The 22,410-nt window shown below is 56.3% G+C and overlaps 1 protein-coding gene across 3 annotated transcripts in view; it reads right to left on the bottom strand.

The window, feature by feature from the left end:
• Ttbk1 (tau tubulin kinase 1) overlaps positions 1 to 22,410 on the bottom strand; it is a 45,251-nt gene that overhangs the window by 7,625 nt on the left and 15,216 nt on the right. For all 3 annotated transcript variants that reach the window (XM_028887144.2, XM_028887145.2, XM_028887146.2), the window contains exons 11-13: positions 21,019 to 21,250; positions 20,673 to 20,851; positions 17,501 to 18,062 (exon numbers count right to left, since the gene is read on the bottom strand). In XM_028887144.2, coding sequence (XP_028742977.1) covers positions 17,501 to 18,062; positions 20,673 to 20,851; positions 21,019 to 21,250 — 973 coding nt within the window. The remainder of the gene's footprint in view (positions 1 to 17,500; positions 18,063 to 20,672; positions 20,852 to 21,018; positions 21,251 to 22,410) is intronic.

Genomic DNA, 22,410 nt, shown 5'->3' with positions numbered 1-22,410 from the left:
GCCTTTGCCCTCTCCTTCTGGCCTGTCAGCAAGAACCATGTCCAGTCCTCTCCCCCAGGAACTCAGCTAAGTTCTCCTCTCTGGAGCCGTGTGTGGAGCCCTTGGCGATCCCATCACGGCTGAACCTCTTCCTTCCGCTAGACCCCCACGACATCCTTTCTGCCTCCTCTCTAGACTAGAAAGGCCCAGCCTCCTTGGCAGAACTGACTGTCTCCTGCACTCCTTGGTCCCTTCTCTGTCTGTGTCTCCCTCCACTCCACAGACAACACCACATCAGGTTTATGGGCTTTGTTCCGGGTGTGTGTGTGTGTGTGTGTGTGTGTGTGTGTGTGTGCGCGCGCGCGCGCGCGCGCGCGCGCGTGCGCTCAGGGTCCAGCGCTTTCTTAGGCTTCCTTCCTTCCTTCCTTTCTCTCTCTCTTCCTTTCTTCCTTCCTTCCTTCCTCTCTCTCTTCCTTCCTTCCTTCCTTCCTTCCTTCCTTCCTTCCTTCCTTCCTTCCTTTCTTTCTTTTTTTAACGCACTGGCCCTCTGCCTTCCTAAACCAACAGGGCACAGTCCATCCAGGCGAGACGCCTGAAAGGGGAAATAATTCTGTCACTTCCCGCATCACAGCCCCACACAGCCATCCCAGCCTGCTCCCCCAGCGCTCCCGCGGACTTTTCCCTGCCATTCTAGTATTCCACGGCCACCAGCCTGTTGCCTCAGTCGTGGCAGGCATCTTTCTCACAACTGCCCGACTGAGCTTCCTGAAACTCAGATCCCACGCGTGTCTCTGCACACATGAGTGTGCCCATCCTTGGTGTGGCACAGGAGCCATCTCTCAGCCCTGCCCTGCCTCCTACCTTCTCCCTGCCGCAGCCTGAGAAGGCGAAGCGCCCCTGCCCCACCCACGCTCCAGCCATTGATGTTAGCAGCATCTCCCGGGTGTCATACACCTCACACGTCTGTTAACAGCTCTTCCGCAAAGCCTTCCTGTTCATCAACCTTCCTTCCTACCTGCGTGCCAGACTCTTCCGTGTGTGTATGTGACTCTCTTTTTTTTGTGAATGAAGTCCCTGGAGGGTTTTGTTGTTGTTCATTCACTCAAGAGGTCCTTAACCACCTGTGGTGGCACACACTTGTAACCCTAGCTCTTGGGAAGCAGAGTTACGGAGATCAGGAGTTCAAGGATAGTCTTGGCTACAGATTGAATTTGAGGCCAGCCCTGGGCTCTATGAGACTGTGTTTTTAAAATAAGAGGGGGTCATGGGGATCCACCCCTAAACAAAGAACTATAGACAAATAAGGACAGCCGAGAGAGGGGGATTGCTCTTTCCCAGGGGTCAGCTCCCTTAATTGCCTATTTAATACAAAGCAGTCAGCCCTGAACTCATATACACATAGGCAATGCTAAATGAACTCAGCAGCTTGTATTTATTCACATGTGTGTGCGTGTGTGTGTGTGTGTGTGTGTGTGTGTAAGAATAACAATCAAAGAAACTAGGCCATCAATTTAAGAGAGTAAGGTGGGATAGAGGAGGAATTGGAGGGAGGAAAGGGGGAAATTATGTCATAATATTTTAATTATTTTTTTTAATGAGCAGGGGCTGGGGGCAGATGGTTCAGTTGGTAAAGTGCTTGCCACCTAATTTGAGCCAGGTATGTGGTGTGTGTTTATAATCCCAGTGCTGAGGAGGTAGAGACAGGTAGGATTCTGGGAGCTAACTGGCTGGCCAGCCTAGCCTAATCTGCAATCCCAGACCCCACTGAGAGACCCTGCCTCAGAAAACAAAGTGGACTGACTGCCCAGGATGGTGAGGAAGGCTGATCTCCAGCTTCACACACACAAAGTGTCCCGGTCGCTATGTGAGACATTAAAAACCTATGGGTCAAGTATTGAACGATGCAGACATGCATTTATTCGAGTCAGCAAGGGAGAGGAACTGGGCACAGTGCCAACCCCACAAAGGTCCTAAGCATAAAGGGGCCTCATAAGCAGATAGCTCAAAAAGTATTTGCTCACTCGCCTTTGCTCTGCTCACCCTGGTTTGTAGATCACTGCCCCTTCCAACCTCACCATGAGTTTTGGCAAAGGAGATGCCCAACCAGTAAGTGGCTTCAGTACACTCGGCTGGTGGAGAATGAGACAGGAATCTCCAAAGCTGCGCATCTGTCGCACTGGTGACGTCCCCCTCAACATCCACCATCTTCCGCATAATCCACTGTCTGAGAGGACTCATTGTGGGAGGGAGTAGCAGGTAGAGAGCCTGTATCTGGTGTGCTGGCACATGCCTGTAACCCTAAGACCGAGGAGACTGAGGCAGGAAGATTGCCGTGAGTCTACAGTCAATCTGGGCTATGTAGCGAATTAAGACTGTCTCAGGAAACCAAAAAAGGCGGTGGCAGAGGGTGCTGGGGGGTGACTCAGTGGTCATGCGCTTGCTGCACAAACTTGAGGCCCTGAGTTCAGATCACTAGTGCCCAAGTGAAAAGCCAGGATGTAGTGGCACATGCCTGGGGGGAGATTTCCCTAGCTGGCTCTCCAGTCAGTCTAACCATTTGACGAGCTCTAGATTCAGAGAGAGACCCTGCCTTGAAAAATAAGGTCTGCAGAGCTGGCTCAGCAGTTCAGAGCACTTGCTCTTGCAGAGGATCCGGATGGTTCATAGCACTCACGTGGTGGCTCACAACCATCCATAGCCCCAGTGCCAGGGGATCTGATACCCTCTTTGACCTCTGTGGGCCTCAGGCACACATAGCGCACAGACACACATGCAGGCAAACACGCATGCACATAAAATAAATAAATCCGGTTTTTTATTTGAAAAATGAGGTAGAAAGTGACGGAGGAGGATGCCTGACCTTGACCTCTGACCTCCACATTCCTGTGCGCTCTGTTGTGCAAATACATGTGCAGAGGCAGGTAGCCTTGGCCCCCAAAGGAACTTCTGATGGTCTAGAAGCTTCCGGAGAACGTTTCCCTCTTTACACCCCCGTGGAGGTCCCCAGTAGCTGTTTTTTTGTTTGTTTGTTTTGTTTTTGCTTTTGTTTTTGCCCACACTACTTTTCCATTCTTGCTTCCATTCTTCATCCACTGATGTGCCTTCCAGTGTCACAGCTGTGGAAAACAGCTGGCCGAGTGGACAAGGCTGCTTAAGTGGCACTGGGCACCTTGGGCTGGGTGCATGCACTGACAGCCACGGGCAGGAAGACACGGGGCAGCTTTGCTCATGACTTCCTACCCAGCACCAGCCTCGCCCGCTCGCCACAGGCGCCCCTCAGCCCCACCCCTCAGCTCTCCTCACCCCACTTCTGCGGTCTTGGACATTTCTGTTAGAAACACCTCTTCTCCCACACCCGGCCAAGTCCCGAATCTCTACACGAAAGCCCCATTCAAGGGAGACCCACCCCTCAGCTGGATAACTAGAGGAAAAGTCGTCCCGTCCCCCCCCCCCCATCTAAGGCCTTTTGCCCTAGTGGTTTGGGGAAGAGGAGAACTGAGAACCAACCAGGCTGGCGAGGGAGCAAGAAGCACTGACCAAGCATTGGCCCAAACTGGAAAGTGTGTTGACAAGGGCTACCAAGACTCAGAATTTGTTAGCGCCTCTCTGTCTCCCACCCAGGAGCATGGAGGACCTTCTGCATTTGGGGGAGGGCAGACGGGGGGCGGGGGCGGGGAGGGAGGCTGTAGATCTCAGAGCTTTGCCAACAGGATCAGGGCCACCCACACTAACCTGGGTACACTGGGTTTCTGTTTAAGTCCCCCGGCCCCCCCCTCACCTACTGTCCTAGAAAGGAGTTTCCTCCTCGGCAGAAGCTCTCTGCCTCTCCCAGGATGTCTAGTGAGCCATTTGCCCCCTTGACCTCCTAGTCTGCTGGTACCTCCAGGATGCTTTCTGTGTGCTTGGCCATGGAAGCCCGAGGAAACTCTGGGAGGGCAGCACACCCCAGACGTGTGGAGGGTTAGCTGGCCTGAAGGAGATCACACCTCTCCCCAGGGCAGTGACCTTTACGATTCTCACTTGTTTGTGTAGGCAGGCTCCCAGGCCTGCCTTGGCTCCGCTCATCCCACTGATTTGAAGTCCCCTGGTTGCCAGGCATGGTGGTGGCACAAAGCTTTAATCCCAGCACTCAGGAGGCAGAGGCTGGGGGTCTCTGTGAGTGCAAGGTCAGCCTGGGCTACTTGGTTCCAGACCAAACAAGACCCCATAGTGAGACTGTTTCAAAAGCAGCTCTGGCTGTTTTATGACCCAAGGGGAAGCAGGCCATTCAAGCGGAGATCCTCAGAGAGAGAGCAGAAGCCCCAGGCTTCTGCTCCCCGCACTGTCCCTCCAGCTTCAAAGGCCAGCTGAAGTCTTGCCCTCAGCACCACACACAAAGGGAGGTGGCCGGACCTGGTCCTCTTTTGCTGCTGAGCGAGCTGGTGTCCCGTTAGCCCAGGGAGACCTGCCACTCTGCCTCATCCCAGTGCCCACACAGGGTGCATGAGGTGACTCTCCTGCCTGGACCCTGGCCAAGCCCTACCTGGAACCACGCTCCAGCTCAAAGTCCCAAGGTAGTGGGGGATGGGACAGGCTGAGTGCCAAAGCAAAGGATTAGCTGACACTCCCCACGTTGCGCAGGGAAAGGACCAGTGCCTGTCAGGACTGCCTCATGGCCCACATCCCTTCCTCTGCTCTGGAAGGTGAAATAGCTAAGCAAACATGCTCCACCACCCTGGCCCCCAGCCAAGCAGCAATGCCAGGCCTCAGAGGTGAGGACATGGAGACTAAGTAGCTGCTGGCAGCTTCTCAACCACATCTGCTGCGTCACTAGCCTGCCTCAGTCTACCTGCTCCCCTCAGAGTGTTGCTGTCCAGCCAAGGCCCTCCCTCCACTGCACCATAGCCCAGCCCTCGAGGTGGCTGCTCCGGCTAAGGAAGAGGAAGGTGGGAACATGGCTACCAGGTCTACTCAGACCTCACACACATGACCAGATCTCCGTGTCTCCCTCCACATCTGCTCTAGGACCCAGAGCCAACAAGGATGTGGGGGAGGGGGTTCTGAGCCCCCTGGGGAATAGGACCTGTGCCTGTCACTGGCCCTTCGCCTCCCACTTGCTTTGGGCCCCAAGAGGAAGGTTGCTTCCCCTTGAGCAGCTGGAGGAACTCACCCACTAGCCAGAACCTGTCCCAGGCAGCCCCCAGTCACCAGTAATACTAGCTCCTTCCTGTCTTCTGCCCAGCCAGGGTGAGGGGCCAAAGAGAGGCAGGACCCAGGAGATTCTGTCTGCTCAGCCTGCTTCTGCCGTGCTGGCCTTCTTAGTCTAGACCCTTTGCCTGCCTGCAGGCCCAGAGCTAAATCTGCATGGGTGCTGTCCCTTCACCCAGCAGGGGCAGGAGCAGGGCACGGTAGAGAGCACAGGGCACTCTGTCTGGCATTCTGGCGCCCCACCTCCACCACACTCGCTCGGTGGGACCTAACCTACTTCAATGGCATTCCTCTCTGTCCAGTCGGCACCTGGAGCAGGATCCCAGAGCCCAGAGTCCACCCATCAGCTTCCCCCACGAAAGGAGGCGCGGGGGGCGGGGGCGGGGAGGGTAATTCGAGTCCAGCTGGTCAGCACTCGTCAGTGAGCAGTCCCGGCCAGCCCCCTGCCCTCCGCCCTGCCCCTGGAGCTGAGGTCCGCACGGACCCTAGTGGGCGGTGAAAGAAAGCAGGCCAAGGCAAAGGTTCCTGGAAGGCGTCTTTAATCAGGATTTGGTAGTACACAAGCTCTCCGGATTGTCTGCATGAACATACAGGGACTTTAAAAGGCACAAGATCCCTCGCACAGCGACGCCTGACGGCGGGGCGCCCCCACCCCCGCCCGTGCACGGCCGTGTGCGCGTGGGTGCGTGTCCGTGTCCCACCCCCGTGGCGGCGCCGCGCGTGTGCGTGTCGGTTTCAAGTGTTGGATTTGTACAGTACTCGCAGTCTGGGGTGGGGGTGGGGGGCTCAGTGCATGCTTTTCTACCCGGGTCCGGGGCCCCTGACGCCGCTATATACACTAAGGAGGACGCACCCCGGAGAGAAACAGGGAAAAAGGGAGAAGAGAAAAGAAAAAAGAAAAGAAAGAAAAAGAAGAAGAAAAGAAAAAGCGTCCCATCTTCGTGTGAGTGGTTTTGAGTTTCTCGTGCATGCTTAGGCTGGCCGGGGTAAGGGAATAGTGCAAGCGTATAATACAGTATTATTGCAATACAAAAGACTTGGGATGAGAGGGAGGGGCGCTCAGGAATAAACCGGCTGGGGCTGGAGACCTCCGGGAGGGTCTTCTCGCCAACCCCCCTCCCATCCCTCGCTTCACCCCATCCCCGGGACGGGGGATAAGGGGCCTTTGTAGGGAGGGAGCTCAGTTAGGTCCTGGGGCTGAGTTCCCCCACACCACCAGTCCCACCTTTCACGGGGCAGGGGCCAGCCCCTCTCTGCGTCAATACTGTCAATCAACTCTAGGGGCCCCGGAACCCGCCCCTTCCCCCACGGAAGCCCCTCCACCTGGGGGAGGGGTCGACGGAGCAAGTGCAAAGGAAGCAGATGTTGGTCCCTGAGTTTTATTTTCGGGGGTGGGGGTGGGGAGGAGTTGGAAGTGGGGGCATGTTTGGGGAGCCCCCCCAGGGCCCTTAGTGGCGGGTGGGATGGGACAAGGGACGCGGACTGGAGCATGGGCAAAGGGGAGTGGGGTTGGGTGGCTCTGAGAGACCTAGGCTCAAAGTTCGGCTCTCCCCTCAACTCTGGGCTCTTTGGCATCCAATGGCAAGGCCAAGGGTGGGGACAGCCCTCTGGGCGGTGAGGTAACCGGAATCGGGATAGGGGGTCGGGCTCTAGGAGCCAGCTCCTCCCAGATCCCCCTCCCCCGCCCCTGGTCTGCACCCGAACCCTGGAAGCACTCAGGGGCGAGTTCCTCCAGGCCAGGGACCCAGCGGCCGCGAGCCCGCAGAAAGGAAAAGCAAACAAAATCGAGAGCGAAGGCAGACAGCGGGGGCGATAACCCAAGAGAAGGATTTTAGCAGCAGGCAGCTTGGCGGGGCGGGGACCGGAGCTGGGGTCCCGGGCAGGCCGGGTGCGGGGCTGGACGGGGACTCCGAGGCCGGCGGTACCGGGGGCACGCCAAGTAGCAGCTGGTTAAAAAGACCGAACGTACATTCGAGGTGCGACGGCTGCAGGGGTTGGGGTGGCGGGGAGGACGGGCCCCGGGGTGGGGACGGAGCTGGAGTGGGCGACAGACGTCCCTTACAGTTAGAAATCTGCGACAGGGGCTCGGGGGCGCTCCGGGTCGGGGCTGCTGTTTGCTGTCCGGAGAGTGGGTGAAGTGTACGCGAGGCTGCGGAGTGTGAGCGTGCGTGTGCGTGGGTGGTCATTCTCCCCACCGACAGCCTGTGCAGGATCCGAGGGCAAGTGGTGGGGGTGATAGGAGACCCAGGGAAAGGAGAGGGCTGAGGAAGGTTCCCGATTCCTTCCCCACCTCTTCTTGGGTGGGCTCAGGGGCCTCCCAGGTTGGGAAGTCCACTGAGTATGTGTGGGGTTATCTGAGGGAGATGGTCCTCAGCCTTGGGGCCTCTCCCTTAGGGAGAAGGATGCCTTTAAATGTCAGTGTGGGGTGGACGTGGCTCCCGCCCTCCAGTTAGGAGTGTCCCATATCTAAGTGGAGATTGAGGTACAGCAGAAATTGCCCTTAGATGTCTACACTTGCACCCCAATTGCCACATCAACTCAAGGACAGCAGAGAACACATCATCTGTGTCCCCAACCCCAACAGAGCATCCCAGCCTCCAATGGGAGCCACATCCCTCCCAAGCATGGTTTCTCCCCACACCACTCATTAACACTGACACAGTCTATGCTCCTCGGTGGCCCAGGCTCCCCCACCCTGTCTGAACAGACAGCACCACCATGCCCCAGAAAAAGAGACCAAGGCAGGGCAGAGGACAGAGGCAGGAAGGAGGGTGCTGGGACCAGCCTGGCTCCGAGCTGCCACCCCACAACCCACTGGGAAGGGCTGGGTGTGTTTTCCCTCTAACTAGAAATGCCTAGAGAGACTGGTTATTGGGCTCAGGGTTAGTGGTTGGGATGAATGCTGAGTGGTTATTGCTGTGGCCCAAGCTGCCTTGAGTGTATGGGGTTTGTATTGATTACGAAGAATTTAATACAGCATTTCTCACTGACCTACAGTCCTCAGGACACCTGCTCCCACTGAGAAAACACTGGCCCTATCATACGGTTCTACACCACTCACAATGAAAAAATCCAATGGCTTCACACACTGAGCTACCACAGAGACATGCACACTAGCACACACACATACACGTGCTCGCACACACACCACCACCACCACCACCGCGCCCCACGAGCTCAGCAGCTAGCTTTCTAAGTGGCTGCCTGCCTTGAGTGCCTGCTGAAGAGCGGCCTTGCTTTGAGAGCTGTAGCCCTGGACAGAGGAGGCAGCGAGGAGTCCTCAGGGCCACGGAAGTCAGGTCACCAGCTCTTCCCAGAAACTGCTGTGTGCGTATGTGTGCGTACGTGCGTGTGCGTGTGTGCGTGCGTGTGCGTGTGCGTGACCAATAATTAAATATTTGGAGAGTTCACATAAAAATTGGAAGTCAGTGGCAACAACTGGCTGAGCTGAGCTGAGCAGAGTGACCGCAGTGGGGTTTCCTTTATGGTAAATTTACTGGCACTGTTTGGCCTCTTGTATGAGTTGGTGACACCCTCTCAAAGTCCCCTGATTTCTGCTGAGCCTGACCCCTTGGATCCTCTAGTGGGACTAAAGTCAGGTCCAGGTGCCTGCTTTCTTACGGTGTCTTTTCTGCCCACCTAATCTTCAGTGCTGCTGTACAATACTTGGGGCAATGTGGGACCAAGGGGGTGGTCATAGGACCAAGACAGAGTCCAGCCGATTCAACTGACCCCAGTGCTCTGGGATGCCTCATATCTGGATGCAATCCCATGCCAAGGTGAGATTGGGACAGGACAGGATGGTTCAGAGACAACCCTCCTCTTCCAGGAGGGAACCAGCAGGAAAACAACACCCAGACCAAAATATCTAGAGATTCCTGTGGAACAAGAGCTCAGTTACTCAGCATCAGTGGCTTTTCTATTAATTTGTGTTCTTATAAAGGGAGCATTGAGATCTATCATACGTTAGTATGGGGTTCAAGTGAGTTAATTTTGTCAGGTGCCCAGACCATGGCCTGGCACACAGGAAGCACTGTGTGCCAGTGACAGGATGAACTACAGAGCACCTGGAGACACCACTACATGCAGGGTGTAGGTACCAAGTATGAAAATACCACGCTTTAGGCATGGCCAAGAGGGCTGCCCCCTGGCAAAGCTGGCTTTGGAGAAGCTGTACACCGCCCCCTGGCACACACTCACTTCTCCAGACATGCTCTGTTCTCTGGGAAATTCTCAGAGGAAAAGCGTCTGATATCACTGCAGGCTCTTCCTAGCCCTACACGCAGAGACTCAGCCCCAAACCACGCAGAGCTCCACCCAATGCCACAGGACCAGGGTCTAACACAGTGGCTTAGAGGAGACTTGAGCAGTCTGAAAAAGTCAGAGCAGCCCCACCCCAAAGACACAGTCTGTCAAGATCACTTCCGGTGGGCTTACGAATTCCTCCATCACAGAGGCCAATGCAAAAGGATGCCTTCTGGAGGGCCAGGCATTTTGAGTGTTGTCTTTTGTGACTGAGAGGTGGGGGACAGATTCCCCCATCCCGATAAGCTTGGGGAACAATTATATGAATATAATGCTAAACTGAGGCTCAAGCCAGTGCCATTATCTTTGACGAAGCATTAAGGCACTTGGGGATCTCAGAAAACCTCAGGGACAATTCGGGCCACTGAGGTGGAACTCTGCTCAGGTCTGGTGTTGGAACACTCTGGAAAGGAATGCCAGATAGCAAAGTACTTGGTGTCATGGAACCCCAGCGCGGCTGACTTAGGGAGCAGATGAACAGAGGACCCCTGCTGCTGTCACATGGGAGAGGGCAGAGGGTAAGGGGAGGGGGCAGTGCTGGAAGGAGGGCGGGGCTTCTGTGTGGCCCCACCCCTCACCTTTGTGCTATGTGTTCTGTTCTTTCTCAAGGAGTCTCCATGGACTCCCTCCCCCAACTCCTGCCTGGGCAGAAGGCAAAGCCATCTAGAACAGCCCAGAGGGCAAGAGAGCCCTGGGATGGAGGACATTCCAAAGTGAGCAGCCTAGCTTGAGAAGGGCATATGATTAGAACTGGGGTCTGGCTTTGGTTGCTACATGGAAGAGATGCTCTTGGCCCAGGCATTAGTGTTTAAAAAGAAAAGAAAAAGAAAAAAAGTTTTAGAGAAGTAAGTTGGTCATGTGCATATGTGGAAAGATCGGCTCCTGGCCACTGCCCACTAGATATAAGCATCCCCATATTGGTCCAGGAGCCCTAAGACCGCTACTAAAATCAGGGATATTTGAGGAAGTTGATGGACCACAAGGTGGGGAGGAAACAGAGGTCAGAGGGAAATGCATAAAGAGCAGAGCAAAAATAGGGACCTAGGAAGCTACTGAAGACCACACACACACACACACACACACACACACACACACACACGCGCACACACACACACACACACACACAAACACACGCACACACACACACACACACACGCACACACACGTAAGCACATGCACACACGCACTCGCACGCACACACAACTGCAGCACCGTGTAACTTCAGTAGGTGCTGGTCATACTAGGGTCTATGTAAGTAGCATTTTCTGGAATTGTGCGCGACACAGCCTGAGCATTCATCCCTGACAGCCTGCTGTGTGTACAGTCACGGATTCGCACACTCACATGGGTACGACACATATTCCCCCAAGCTCACCAGAACACACGGTCTGCAAACTCTCTAGCCTCCTCCTCTCCCCAGTCACTAGCCCTCCTGGCAGCCTCCTCACCACCACGCCCTACGCCTTGCTGGCTGGCATGGGCAGGGATGAAGAGAGGAAAGAGTGGGGACCCTGCAGTGACAGGTGGGGGACTGAGGAGTGGGCAGAGGGGGAAAGGACAGTCGGGTACACTCCCAGCAGTGTCCTCTTCTGGCCTACCTACCTTGTGTCCTGTCTGCACCACACCCAGGGTACCTCCAGGGGGAGCCCCCCGAGAGTGGCAGATCTGAGCTGTCTGTCTGGTGTTGAGACAAGATGTCCCTGTGCCCAGGATCTGGTGGGTCCTGGCTCCTTTACCACATTCTCCATATCGCCTGCAAGTTGGTCCTTGGGAACCCCTCTATCCATCTCCAGCTCCCGAAGTCAGGCCTCTCAGGCAGTGGCACAGAAGAGTCTTGGGGATGGTGGGGTAAGATGTGGAAGGGAAGGCTCTCTGCCCTTGGTGGCGGTGGCATGGGAAATGTTCACTAGGTCACGGGGCCGTCCACTCCCCACCACTGAGTATAGACACTCTCTCACCACACCCCAAGCCGGGTTTGACCAGCCTGCATCAACACTCCTATCTCACATCAACTAGACAGACACAGACGCACATCTGCAGAGGTTCGAGTCCCAACAACCCGTCAGGGGTGGATCCGACCCAGCCCCACCAGACACTACAGAGTAAACAGAACCTGACCCCACAGCCAGACTGCTCCCCCACACCTTGGTTTCCCCTGGACTCCGGAGCCCCTGGGAGCTCCATCTCAGGGCCCCTGTCCTGTCCAACTGCGCCAGCACACCACCCCTCCCTGCACCATTTTGGCTGGCCCCTAGCAAAGGAGCCCACCCGGGACAGAGTCTCTGGGGACAGAGCCTCTGGTGGAGCGGGAGTTTTACAGTATCTCGGGCCAGCCTTCTAGGGGGGCGTATTGCACGTGGGTGGGATGGGCTGTGTGGCCTGTGATTATTGCGTCCTGGGAAGGAACCACGGTCTCTGTCTGCTCCCCAGCCCCCCCCACCTGCCCCCTCCAGGAGGGGGGGGGGCCCAGCCTAGGTCTTGTGGGTGAACCGCGCCCACACCTGCTGCAGCTGGGACCGCGAGATGCGGAGCACCGAGGGCACGAGTCTGTGGTTGCCGGCGGCCAGGGGCGCGTGGCGCCGGTGGGGAGCACGCACGGGGCTGCTCTCGGCCGAGCGGCTGCGCTGAATGAGGGAACCGGAGGAGCCCGAGGAGGAGCCGCCGCCGCCGGGGTGAGGGTAGTGCTCCGTCTCCAGCGTGGAGGAGGAGAACACGGAGGACGCCAGTCGTCGCAGGGGGCTGTACCGCGGGAGGGAGTGCCCCGAGAGTCTGTCCTCCTCCAACTGAAAGAGACCAAGAGAGTGGAGGAAAAAGAGGCATCAGGCACAGACTGGACAGCTCTTCTCGGGGACCACCCACCGCTCACAGCCCCCGCGGCACCGGCGTCCCTGGCAGGGGGCGGATGGCGCTGGAGGAGGGGGCGCAGGCTGCCCACCCAAGGTCCAGCCTCGGAACTGCCAGCGCCCTGCCCACCTCCTCCTCTCACAGCACGGTCTCTGGGTGAGAGACCCTGATCACTCACCTCCTCCGGGAAGCCTTCTGGGCTTAGCCCCATCTAGCACAGGGTTCCCTCTGGGCTGGAACCTTCCAGTCAGGAAGGCCCTTTTGTTGGGTCGCTTAGCCAAGTGCCGCCACCCTTGCTAACCCAGCCACACCGCACACTCCTCCAGATGATTTTTAACGTATTTGCGGTGCTGGAGCTTGAAGCTTTGTCAGTGAGCTATGACCCCCAGCCTGCCTCATGAGATCTAAAACATCAAGCTCCTCCCTCCTTGGCACCCTCAGCCTCCTTACCGGAGGTGTCAGGAGTCTGGGGGACAGTGGATGGACTCTGGAGTCCAAGCACTCACACTTATTTGCAAGAAGTCAAGAGAGTGTTTTGTTTTGCAGTTTGGGGGAGGGAGCCCAGGGCCCTGTGCTTGCTGGGCAAGACCTACCAGCAGAGCTTTTGGGGTTGTTTGTTTGTTTGTTTTGAGACAGGGTTTCACTCTGTACCCCACACTGGCCTAAAACTCACTACGAAGCCCAGGCTGGTCTCTAACTCTTGGCAATCCTCCTGGGTCTGCCCTCCAAGCGCTGGCATTACATGCACGGGGCATCACCCCCAGCGCCAACCCAAAGATGTCTTAACCCCAACTCTCTATCACCTACTGCTGGGTGACCCTTGACCTCAGTTCTCTGTGCCTCAAGTTCTTCCCCTGTAAATGGGGTAAAAGTGGCTGCCACCTCCTCGGGTTTGAGGACCAGATATGCCGGACACTTACAGCAGTGAGGGACTGTGTTCAGGAGCCCTTTAAAGACACTCTTCAGAATGGCAGGCCCAGAGGGTTGCTGAGCTGGGGTGGGGGGGCAGCTACAAATTAGTGGTGGCTGTAAGAATCCCTCTTTGTGCCCTCCTGTCCCCAGGGTCACAGGGGACACTTCCCAAGCACATGGGGATGGACATGGTAGCCTGGTGTCTGCAGACTTTGCCTCCTTGTCCCTCGCTCTAGGGGAATGAAGGGGCAAATCGGGAAGGGACTAGGGCCACCCAGCTCCAGTATGCCTTGCTGGTGTCAGAAAGGGGGGGGTCACAAGAGACCCCCTTCGGGGAGGGGACAGGGGAAGACTTTAACACCATCGTCTGCTCCACACCACACCAGTTTCCTTCCTCCGTCAGCTTCTTTGGGGGCCAAGTTTGGGCTCCTTATTTTCTGCCTGCAGTGAGATGGGGCCCAGGCACCCAGAGGCTCCTCACACAGCCCATGTGGGTGCCTCGAGTACAACACCCAGTTAGAGTTTATTCCCCGTCAAAGAGGTCTTAGGAGCTGAAACTGGATCCCAGCAGGTTCCCTGCTCCAGGCCAGGCATCACTTGTGACCACTCACTTGTCCTCAACACCCAGTGTGAAGTCACCTTTGTGAGGACACCCCAGCTTCCCTCATAAGTCCCTAGAGCAGATGAAAGTTCTTCCTCCTCCTGATGGCCCTAACTGTGAGTGCCCATCTTCCAGCCCGTCCTCCCAGCTCTGAGGCCTGAGAAGGAGGCCTTGCTCATCTTTGTTCCCAGGCCCAGCACACAGCCCAGCTCCTGACAAGGCAGCGTTTTGGTGGCTTTGCAGCAGATGTCTGTGTGGTTAAGGAATGCTGACCTGCTGTGCTATTGGCCTCCCCACATCTACACACGGTCAACCCCAAATCATTCCCTCGGCATCCCCTCTGCCCGAGCTGAGCTGTCTCCTTGGCTCCTGCCAATTTGCACCTGGAGGGAGCCAGGTATTCCCATATCCACACTAGGCACACCAAGGAACAAGCCAACGCCTAGCTCCACATCCGCTCCCACAGCTGTTGGTTACTGCGTTCATGTGGTAATGACTTCTGCGGGGACAGTTCACACATCAGACTCAGAGCCTGCCACCCCAGGTCTAGGAGGGATTCCCCGAAGAAAGGTGGAGGATGGGGTGGGTGTGTTCTTTCTAGTCACCCAGGAATGGAGAGGAATCTCACAGGTTTATTGCAACGTGGAACACAGCACGCAGCCCCAGCCTAGCCCAAAGCACCCCCTGCCCCGCAACAACCAAGAGAACACACGCCAGTCCGGTTTGCTCCCTCTGCCTTGGAGAACAAAGGGCTTGCCTCACCCTGATGTCCTGAAATACATACAGCACACGTCCTGTCCCATCTGTCTCACCCGTAGGCACCCAAAGGCACTATGGACATGCCTGCAGGCACATCTGCCAATGAGGCCAGCCAGCTGGTGTGCCAGGCACGTGCATGCACACACACACATTCAAATGCTCCAGGCACTCTGACCCTGCGCAGACCGTCTGTTTCTCTGACCTGCATTTGCTACTCTACATGTTTGACACACACGCCTTAGATTGGGCTCCCAGGCAGAGGAGACCCTTACCCAGCTGCCTGGTGTCATGTCCCGGCTCGACCATTTAGCGGCTCCAGCCGGAAAGCTTGCTCATTTGTTTCAGGTCACTACTTGAGGCTCCTTCCCCAACTTGTAAGTCAAGGCTGCCAGCGTGTAGTGTTGCCATGAGGACCATTCACGGAAGTCCGCAAGAGTGTCTTCCTGTGTCCCGTGCTGGCTGCCGTCTCTGTCATTTCCCTCATTGTCCTCCCTGCTCTGGTCCCTACGAGCTCCCAGATGCAATGATGTGTGCACATCTGTCCACACCCGCAAACAATGCACACTCAAGATCAGTGGGTTCAGACAAGCACACACGTAATTGTAGAATGTCGAGCCACCTCAATTCTGCACAGTATGGGGAAACCGAGGCTGGCAAACACCTCCCCCCCCCCCCCGTTACACCACAGACACAACTCACTTCCCTGTCCATGTTATACACCAGGACTGCACAATAGGCCTGTCCCGGTCCTGAAGGAGTTCCCCAGCATGACACCTAGGATGTACAAAGTATCCGCAGGAGAGCACAACCTGAGAGGAAGCTTGGCTCTCTTGGTCTGAGGCCCAGAAGGAGACAGTGGCCAGCCCCCAGGGACCAGAAGGAACAACAGAAAAGAGAGCTGACTTTATCATGTTTTCCTCCCCTCCAGCACCACGGTCTACGCCCTTGCCCCAACTCCACGTTTCCTGGGAGCCCGGTCCCCTTGCCTGTCCCTTTGGTATCTCCGCCACCTGGCAGATAACAAATGTTCTGAGGTGCTGATTAGGAGGAACAGGGAGTGAGAAATCCTGAGAACATCTTGTTTGCCCCCACCTTGCTCAGAGCCAAGGGAACATTGGTCATGGTCTAATCATACCAGCCCGCATACTGCCAGAGCGAAGCCTCCCCATCAGGCAGCTGGGGTCTCACTACTACTTCCAAGTACAAGGCAAAGCCAGGTGTTCTCCAGAGTGTGAACCAGAGCATCACTTCTAGAAAGGCTCTCCTGACATGAACAAGGCCCAATGCACTCTTCCCCAGAGCTGCCCTCTCCGAGGCATCCATGCCATCCCAGGCCAGACCTCCCAACCCGAGTGCGTGGCAGAGCTGGGTCCTAGGCTGTACCTAGGCACCACACAAAGCTCCAACATAAGCCCACCAAGTGGAACAAGCCGCAGGCCCTGAGACTGTGTAAGAGATGATGTTCACTTCTCAGTCAGAGGTCAGCACAGTGGCTACAAACCTATTCTGACAGGGTTGTCCTTAACAGGAAACATGACACACACACTCTCTCACACACATCGCCGTTGCCACCATGAGATACACTTCAGATCCCCAGACCAGCATTTCCAAATCCTTTACCCTCCACCCTGCTTCTCCGGCCTGCTCATCTGAACCAGGTAGAGTTGTGCGGCCCTGTAACCTCACATGCTCTGAAGGCTGTCAAAAGGACTGGAAACCAACCGGCCTGGGCCATACAGTGGGACCCTGTCTCAAAATACCAGGAAGGGGAGGGGGGAGACACTGAAGCCAGACAGGGCTCCCAACATGCCTGTGAACTCACTATGCAGCTTAGGATGAGCTTGACCTGCCAATCTTCCTGCCCCTGCCTCCCAAGTACTGGCATTACAGGAGTGTGCACCAACACTCGAGTTTTATGTGGCACTGGGAATCGAACCCAGGGCTTTGTCCATGCTTTCCTCTCCGGAGTCTTTCCTGGCTGCCATCAGTCATAGCCCATCCTGATTTTGCTCACCTCTCTCCCTATTTCTTCTCCCACGTTCTGGTTCCTCTGGTCAGGATTAAGGACTCCCTTTTCTCCCGCTCCTCCATGTGTGAGCATTTCCCAGCTCTGGGACCCCCCACCCTGCATGTGGGTGACAGCACCCACTCCAGGGTTCCTATGAGTTCAGGTGAGATCTCTCTCCTGAACAACGGATAGCACAGCGTGGTCATCCTTCAGACATCAAGAGGTCACTGTGCCCAATCTGAACCCCCACACACACCTTCAAAGCCATCAGAAGCCCGGGCATCCAGTAAGATATTGTCACCCCCAACCTGCCCTCCATCATAGCCTTTCTGTTCTCCATCCATCCACTTTGCCCCATGTCACAGTCTACACAGGCCACCAGGGTACTCCTGCCACTGAGGACACGTGGCCTTCCTGCTTCTAACTTCTTACCCTTTCAATTCATTTTCTACAAAGCAGCCCAAGGGATCGCTCAAAAGCCTCAAAGCCACCATAGTGCCATACTATGTGAAAGTCTTCAGCGGGCTACCACGCCTTCAGGGTCAATCCCATCCCTTCAGTGTGGTGCCAAAGCTTCCGTGACAGCCCCAGGACCCGCTTCACACCCTCACGGTACTGTGCTGAAGACGGCCACCACAAGGCCTTTGTAGGCTGTCCCTAGGGCCCAGGGGGCCTTTATCCTGCTTTGTGACTTAGCTGTACTCCTCACAATGCAAGACTTATCCCACAACCTAAGCCTGTCTGTCTCCACACATGGTGGGGACCCTTCATACCTGGCTGTCTCCACCATGGCCCTGTCACCGCCGGGTTCCTAGGCCAGCGGGGCCACAATGGGGCACACAAGGCCTGCCTGCAGAACTCTGGGGGTCTCAGGATAGGGAAGTCATACACAAGTCCAGTCTTACCTGTCTCTGAGGGCCTGTGGGGTCCGACTCTCTCCGTCGAGGGCGGGGTCCCGAGTGCAGAGGTGAGTGGGAAAGGCTGCCAGGCGTGGGTGGCTGTGATGTCTCTGATCGGCCATCAGCCTGGCTCAGCTGAGGTGGTGCAGGCTGGGGCAGCATCTGCCGCAGGTCCTCCTCTGCCAGCGTCTGCATGCCACGCCCTCGGGGCCTGACAGCGGGCTCTGTCCCCAGACGCCTCCTTTCCTCCCCCTCCTCAGGCAAAGGCCGCAGCTCCTCAGGCTCCTCGTCCGTGGTGCCCGACGTGCTCGGCTCGGCCCCAGGAGGGAAGTCCTTCAGCTCCGTCTCCTTGTCAATGATGACCCACTCCTTACTGTCAAAGTCTTCCTCCTCAGCCAGCGGCACCGAGCGGAAGGCGTTGCTCAAGGCCTCCTGCTCCACAGAGGCTGACACGTCCATCCGGCCGCTAGCCTGCCGGTCAGCATGGCCTGTGTCCACGGACAACATCTGAGCTGGCTGTGAGGAGCAGGCCTGTCGTGAGGGTGAGCCAGGCAAATCCATCCGTGACCTGCAAGAGCCACCCGAATGGAGCTCAGTGCTGGGGACATCAAGCCAGGGGCAGGGTAGGGTGTGACTCCTGCAAGATGGCTTTCTAAGAAACACTTCAGTTATCCATCCACCTTACCATGCATTCATTCCACAAGTATTCCTTGATGCTTACCATATGCCAGGCACACGAGCATGCAGAAAATGAGTCCATCCCTCTCCTCCGGGCTACTCCAGGGAAGCTAGTCTTTCCAACACCCAGCAGGCACTTACGTTCCATCTGTGGCTCCCTCCCGCTGCATCCAGGGCAAATGTACCAGCTGGCTCTTGAGGTTACAGATGGCTTCCAGCTCCACTACTGCACCCTCTGGTCCTGCCCAGCTGGTGCTTTTAACCCCAGGTAGGCTGGGCCTCGCAGTCCCCAGCTGCAAGTCGGAATCTGAATTCCTTAGCCTGTACCCAGGGCGCCTCTTTCCCTAACCAGGTCTATTTCAGATCACCCACTTTTCCTTAACTATCCACCCTCACCCCCACAGACAGTGCCTCCATCCTCTGCTTTCCTACCCTACTCTGAAGCACTTCCTGGAGTGAACCCTCCCCTTCCTGCACGGACAGTTACTTGGCCTCACAAGGCACCCCAAGCCCCCATCACACCATGGACCTCAGATCTACTGGTGTATCTGTCTTCCTTACAGATAGACTGTGACCTTTGCCTGGCAGGGCCTGGGTTCCTCTAACCTTTGACCTCAGGGCACGGATCCTGCCTGGGACATCTTCCGTGCTCACCTTGAACTGTGCCTCTGACTCCCACTCAACACCCAGAACATGTTTGGCATGGTGCCAACCCCACAGGGGTGCTTCTCATACCGTATGGTTGTGTGTGTGGTAAAGGAAGAAGCTACATGTGGAGGATGTGTTGGCTCCTGGCCCCAGGTCGCCAGGAAAACCAGGCCTAACTCCTCTGGGATCTGGGCTCCGGGCAGGGGCTCCCTGGCGCTCAGTGACTCAGCCGCAGAGGGAAGATGTGCGGAGCGGATTCCCGTTAGCGCTTCTAAAAGACCCCGTCCAGCCTGCGCGGGCCCCGCCCGATCCCACTCTACACCGTATTTGTGTCGATTTGTTAGTAAGGCTTAAAATAAAACACCATTGATGGAGGCCGCCCTGGGAGATGGAGGCCGCCCCAGGACTTCCTGCAAATGGATGCTCACATTCTTTTCCTGAGAGCAATTTGTTCTGAGGGACATGAAGGACAGAAGGTGACGAAATGGAAGGTGAGCTGTGTGTGCACCCTGAGTGTGTGAGGACGAGAGAGAGACAGAGAGACAGAGAGACAGAGAGAGAGAGACAGAGAGACAGAGAGAGAGAGACAGAGAGACAGAGACAGAGAGACAGAGACAGAGAGACAGAGAGAGACAGAGAGACAGAGACAGAGAGAGAGCTGGGACACCCCAGCCTTGTCCGCTCCACACTTTCTTGTGCCCCAAGTGCCACCAAGCCATCCTGCCCCTTCCCTGCCTGTGACATCCCGAACCTTCTGTAACAGACACTCTCTTCAGCCTGCCCCTTCCGGCCACTCCTGAAGGGGGGCTTCCTGTGACCCGAACCGACTTGCTCAAAGTTCCTTCTGAGTGGGCAGCTCTTCAAAACTGTCTTGCTCGGGACACTTGCCCCTCTCATCTCCACACATATCCCTTCCTTACTTCTCCGTGTCCAGAACGCTCTCTACCAAGGGACTCCATGCTGCCATGTGTGGAGAAGAGGTGTCTGGCAGGACAGCCCAGGTGAGTGAGTGAGCTCTGTCACACACCCAGGGACCCAGCCCGGTCTGTGGTTTGTCTGGCCCCCAAACTGGCACCGTGTTCAATCTGGAAGGTCAGGACGGTTTAGGGCAGGGTCCGGGGGCAGGACCATGGCTGATGAAGGTCGTTAGGAAAGATACTGAGTGGGTATCAGAAAGGATGCCCTCTTCCTGCGTGGCCCAGAGGGCCTTTTCCCTTTCCTAGTGCACAGAAGGCCCTGGTCTACTATGGAGCAAAGGAAAACTCGTGACATTTCATCCTCCAGATGCCCCCCACCTGGTGTCCCACCCACTCAGGTGGTGACTTTGCTGACCCCTGCCAGCTACACCCCACCCACGGCCGACTTTACCCTCCCCCACTTCCCAAAGGCCAATTCCCTCAGCGCCGCCCCCCAACCTTTCCCTCATTAACCAGGTTCCTGCTGGGTCCCCCTGCTCTCAATCCATACCCCTTACACCCCCAAAACTTGTCCCACCCCGCCACCAGCAGCCCCTTAGCCCCCTTCCTCGGCTCTCTGCCTGCAGGCCAAAGGAAGTTCGTCTCTGCTGCTCTCCAGGCATCTGGGAATCGTGGTCTAGGAAAAAGTCGTCTAGAACCGAGGCCTGGGCCCAGAAACCGGCCTGCCCCACTCTTTCCTCTCTGGATACCCCACCACAGGCCACCGACTGACCCCGATTCTGTTGAGCCTGACCCCAGGCCAAGCGCACCCCAGCATGCTCTCTAGGGTTCCTCAACTCCTGCCTCATATATGAACTTTTACAGACCAGCCACGCTGATGAAGGCGTTCGGGACCAGAGGGCCCTTGTCACCCCGAACCCCGTCTACAAACTCACCTCCTCTCATGCAGCTCTACCCGCCCGTCAGCTGCTGTCGACAGCCTCTCCGACTCCGGGCTGTTGACCCTTCGGTAGCGTAGAGACCGTACTGGAGTTGTTGGGGAGTCTGGGGGGGCACGCACTGGGGAGCTGGGGACCCCCACTCCCCGACTCTGCTCTTCCTCCACACAGGGGGTCTGTAGGAGAGGTGACGCTGTGAGTTGGGGTTGACAAGCCGGTGAGAGGTTCTCTCAGGGGAAAAGAGACATGAGGCGGGGGGGGGGGGGGGCTGGGAGGATGGAGTCAAGGGCTGGGAACCCAGATGGGGAAGGCCGCCCACACCCTTCTGCCTGGGTGCAATTACTTTGCCGATGTTGATGCGCAGCTTGTTGCGGTTGACATCTGTCTCCTCCCACACTTCAGCCTCGGGACCCCCGGGGTGGGGCACGAGGTGGGGGCCAGGGCCCAACCCCTCCGGAGGCCTCCCAGGCAGGATCGGGGGTGCATTCTCCTGGTCACTCAGGTGCTCGCCCTGTAGCACATCCTCGGTGTTCTCACGAAGCAGGTCCCCGGGCACTGGCGTCACGTTGACCACTCTGGAGAGGCCAGGGAGAGTCATGGGTAAGGCTGGCAGGGATGCCCTTCTCTCTTTTCTCCTTTACTCTCTGCCAGCACAGGCCCTGGGGACCCTCCAGAGTGGACACTCCATTGCCATCCCTGACCCACAAGGCCTCTGAGACCAGATCATCCTCAGATTGGCAGGGGTTGCAAGGAAATGTGGCCCGCAGGGACTAGAACATGTCCACCCTTGCTGCAGCCACGGTCAGGGTCTGGCTCCCTTCAGACCCCGGAACAAGTCTGTGAAGAGCCCTTTACACTCCTTATCTTATCCAGAGACCTTTTAAAAAGAGATGTAGTTACTTTATGTGTAAGAGTGTTTTGCCTGCATGTATGTGCACCGCGTGTGTGCAGTGCCTGCAAAAGCCAGAAGAGGGCGCTGGATCCCCTGCTCTGGAGTTACAGACAACTGTGAGCCACCAAGTGGGTGCTGGGAATCAAACCCAGGTCCTCTGCAGGAACAGCCAGTGTTCTTAACTGCCGAGCCATCTCTCCAGCTCCACGTGTTAGCTCCTTAATACATTTTATTTACTTTCTTTCTGTTTTTGTTTAGTTTTATCTTTGTGAGTGTGTGTACACAAGTGTATATGACACAGTCTGCATGTGGAGGTCGGATGACAGCCTTAGCCGTTGGCTCTGCCTCCATCTTGAGACACAATTGTGGTGTGTGTGTGCGTGTGTGTGTGCGTGTGCGTGTGCGTGTGTGTGTCTCTGTGTGTGTGTGTGTCTCTCTGTGTGTGTGTCTCTGTGTGTGTGTGTCTCTGTGTGTATGTGTATGCATGCATATATGTGGAGGCCAGAGGTTGGTGTGGAAATGTCTTCCTCTATGGTTCTTCACTTTGTTTTTTTGTTTTTGTTCTTATTTATTTATTTATTTATTTATTTATTTATTTATTTATTTATTCTTTTCGAGACAGGGTTTCTCTGTGTAGTTTTAGAGCCTGTCCTGGATCTTGCTCTGTAGCCCAGGCTGGCCTCGAACTCACAGAGATCCACCTGGCTCTGCCTCCCAAGTGCTGGGATTAAAGGCATGCACCACCACCACCCTGCATTTGTTTGTTTTATTTTTTGAGACAGGGTCTTACTATGTAGTCCTGGCTGATCTGGAACTTGCTATGTAGACCAGGCTGGTCTCAAA

Source organism: Peromyscus leucopus, chromosome 16_21 (genome assembly GCF_004664715.2).
Source record: "Peromyscus leucopus breed LL Stock chromosome 16_21, UCI_PerLeu_2.1, whole genome shotgun sequence".
In the NCBI taxonomy this organism is placed as follows: Eukaryota; Metazoa; Chordata; class Mammalia; order Rodentia; family Cricetidae; genus Peromyscus; species Peromyscus leucopus.
Note: the sequence above shows the minus strand (reverse complement) of the source record. Positions and strands in the feature narration are given on the sequence as shown.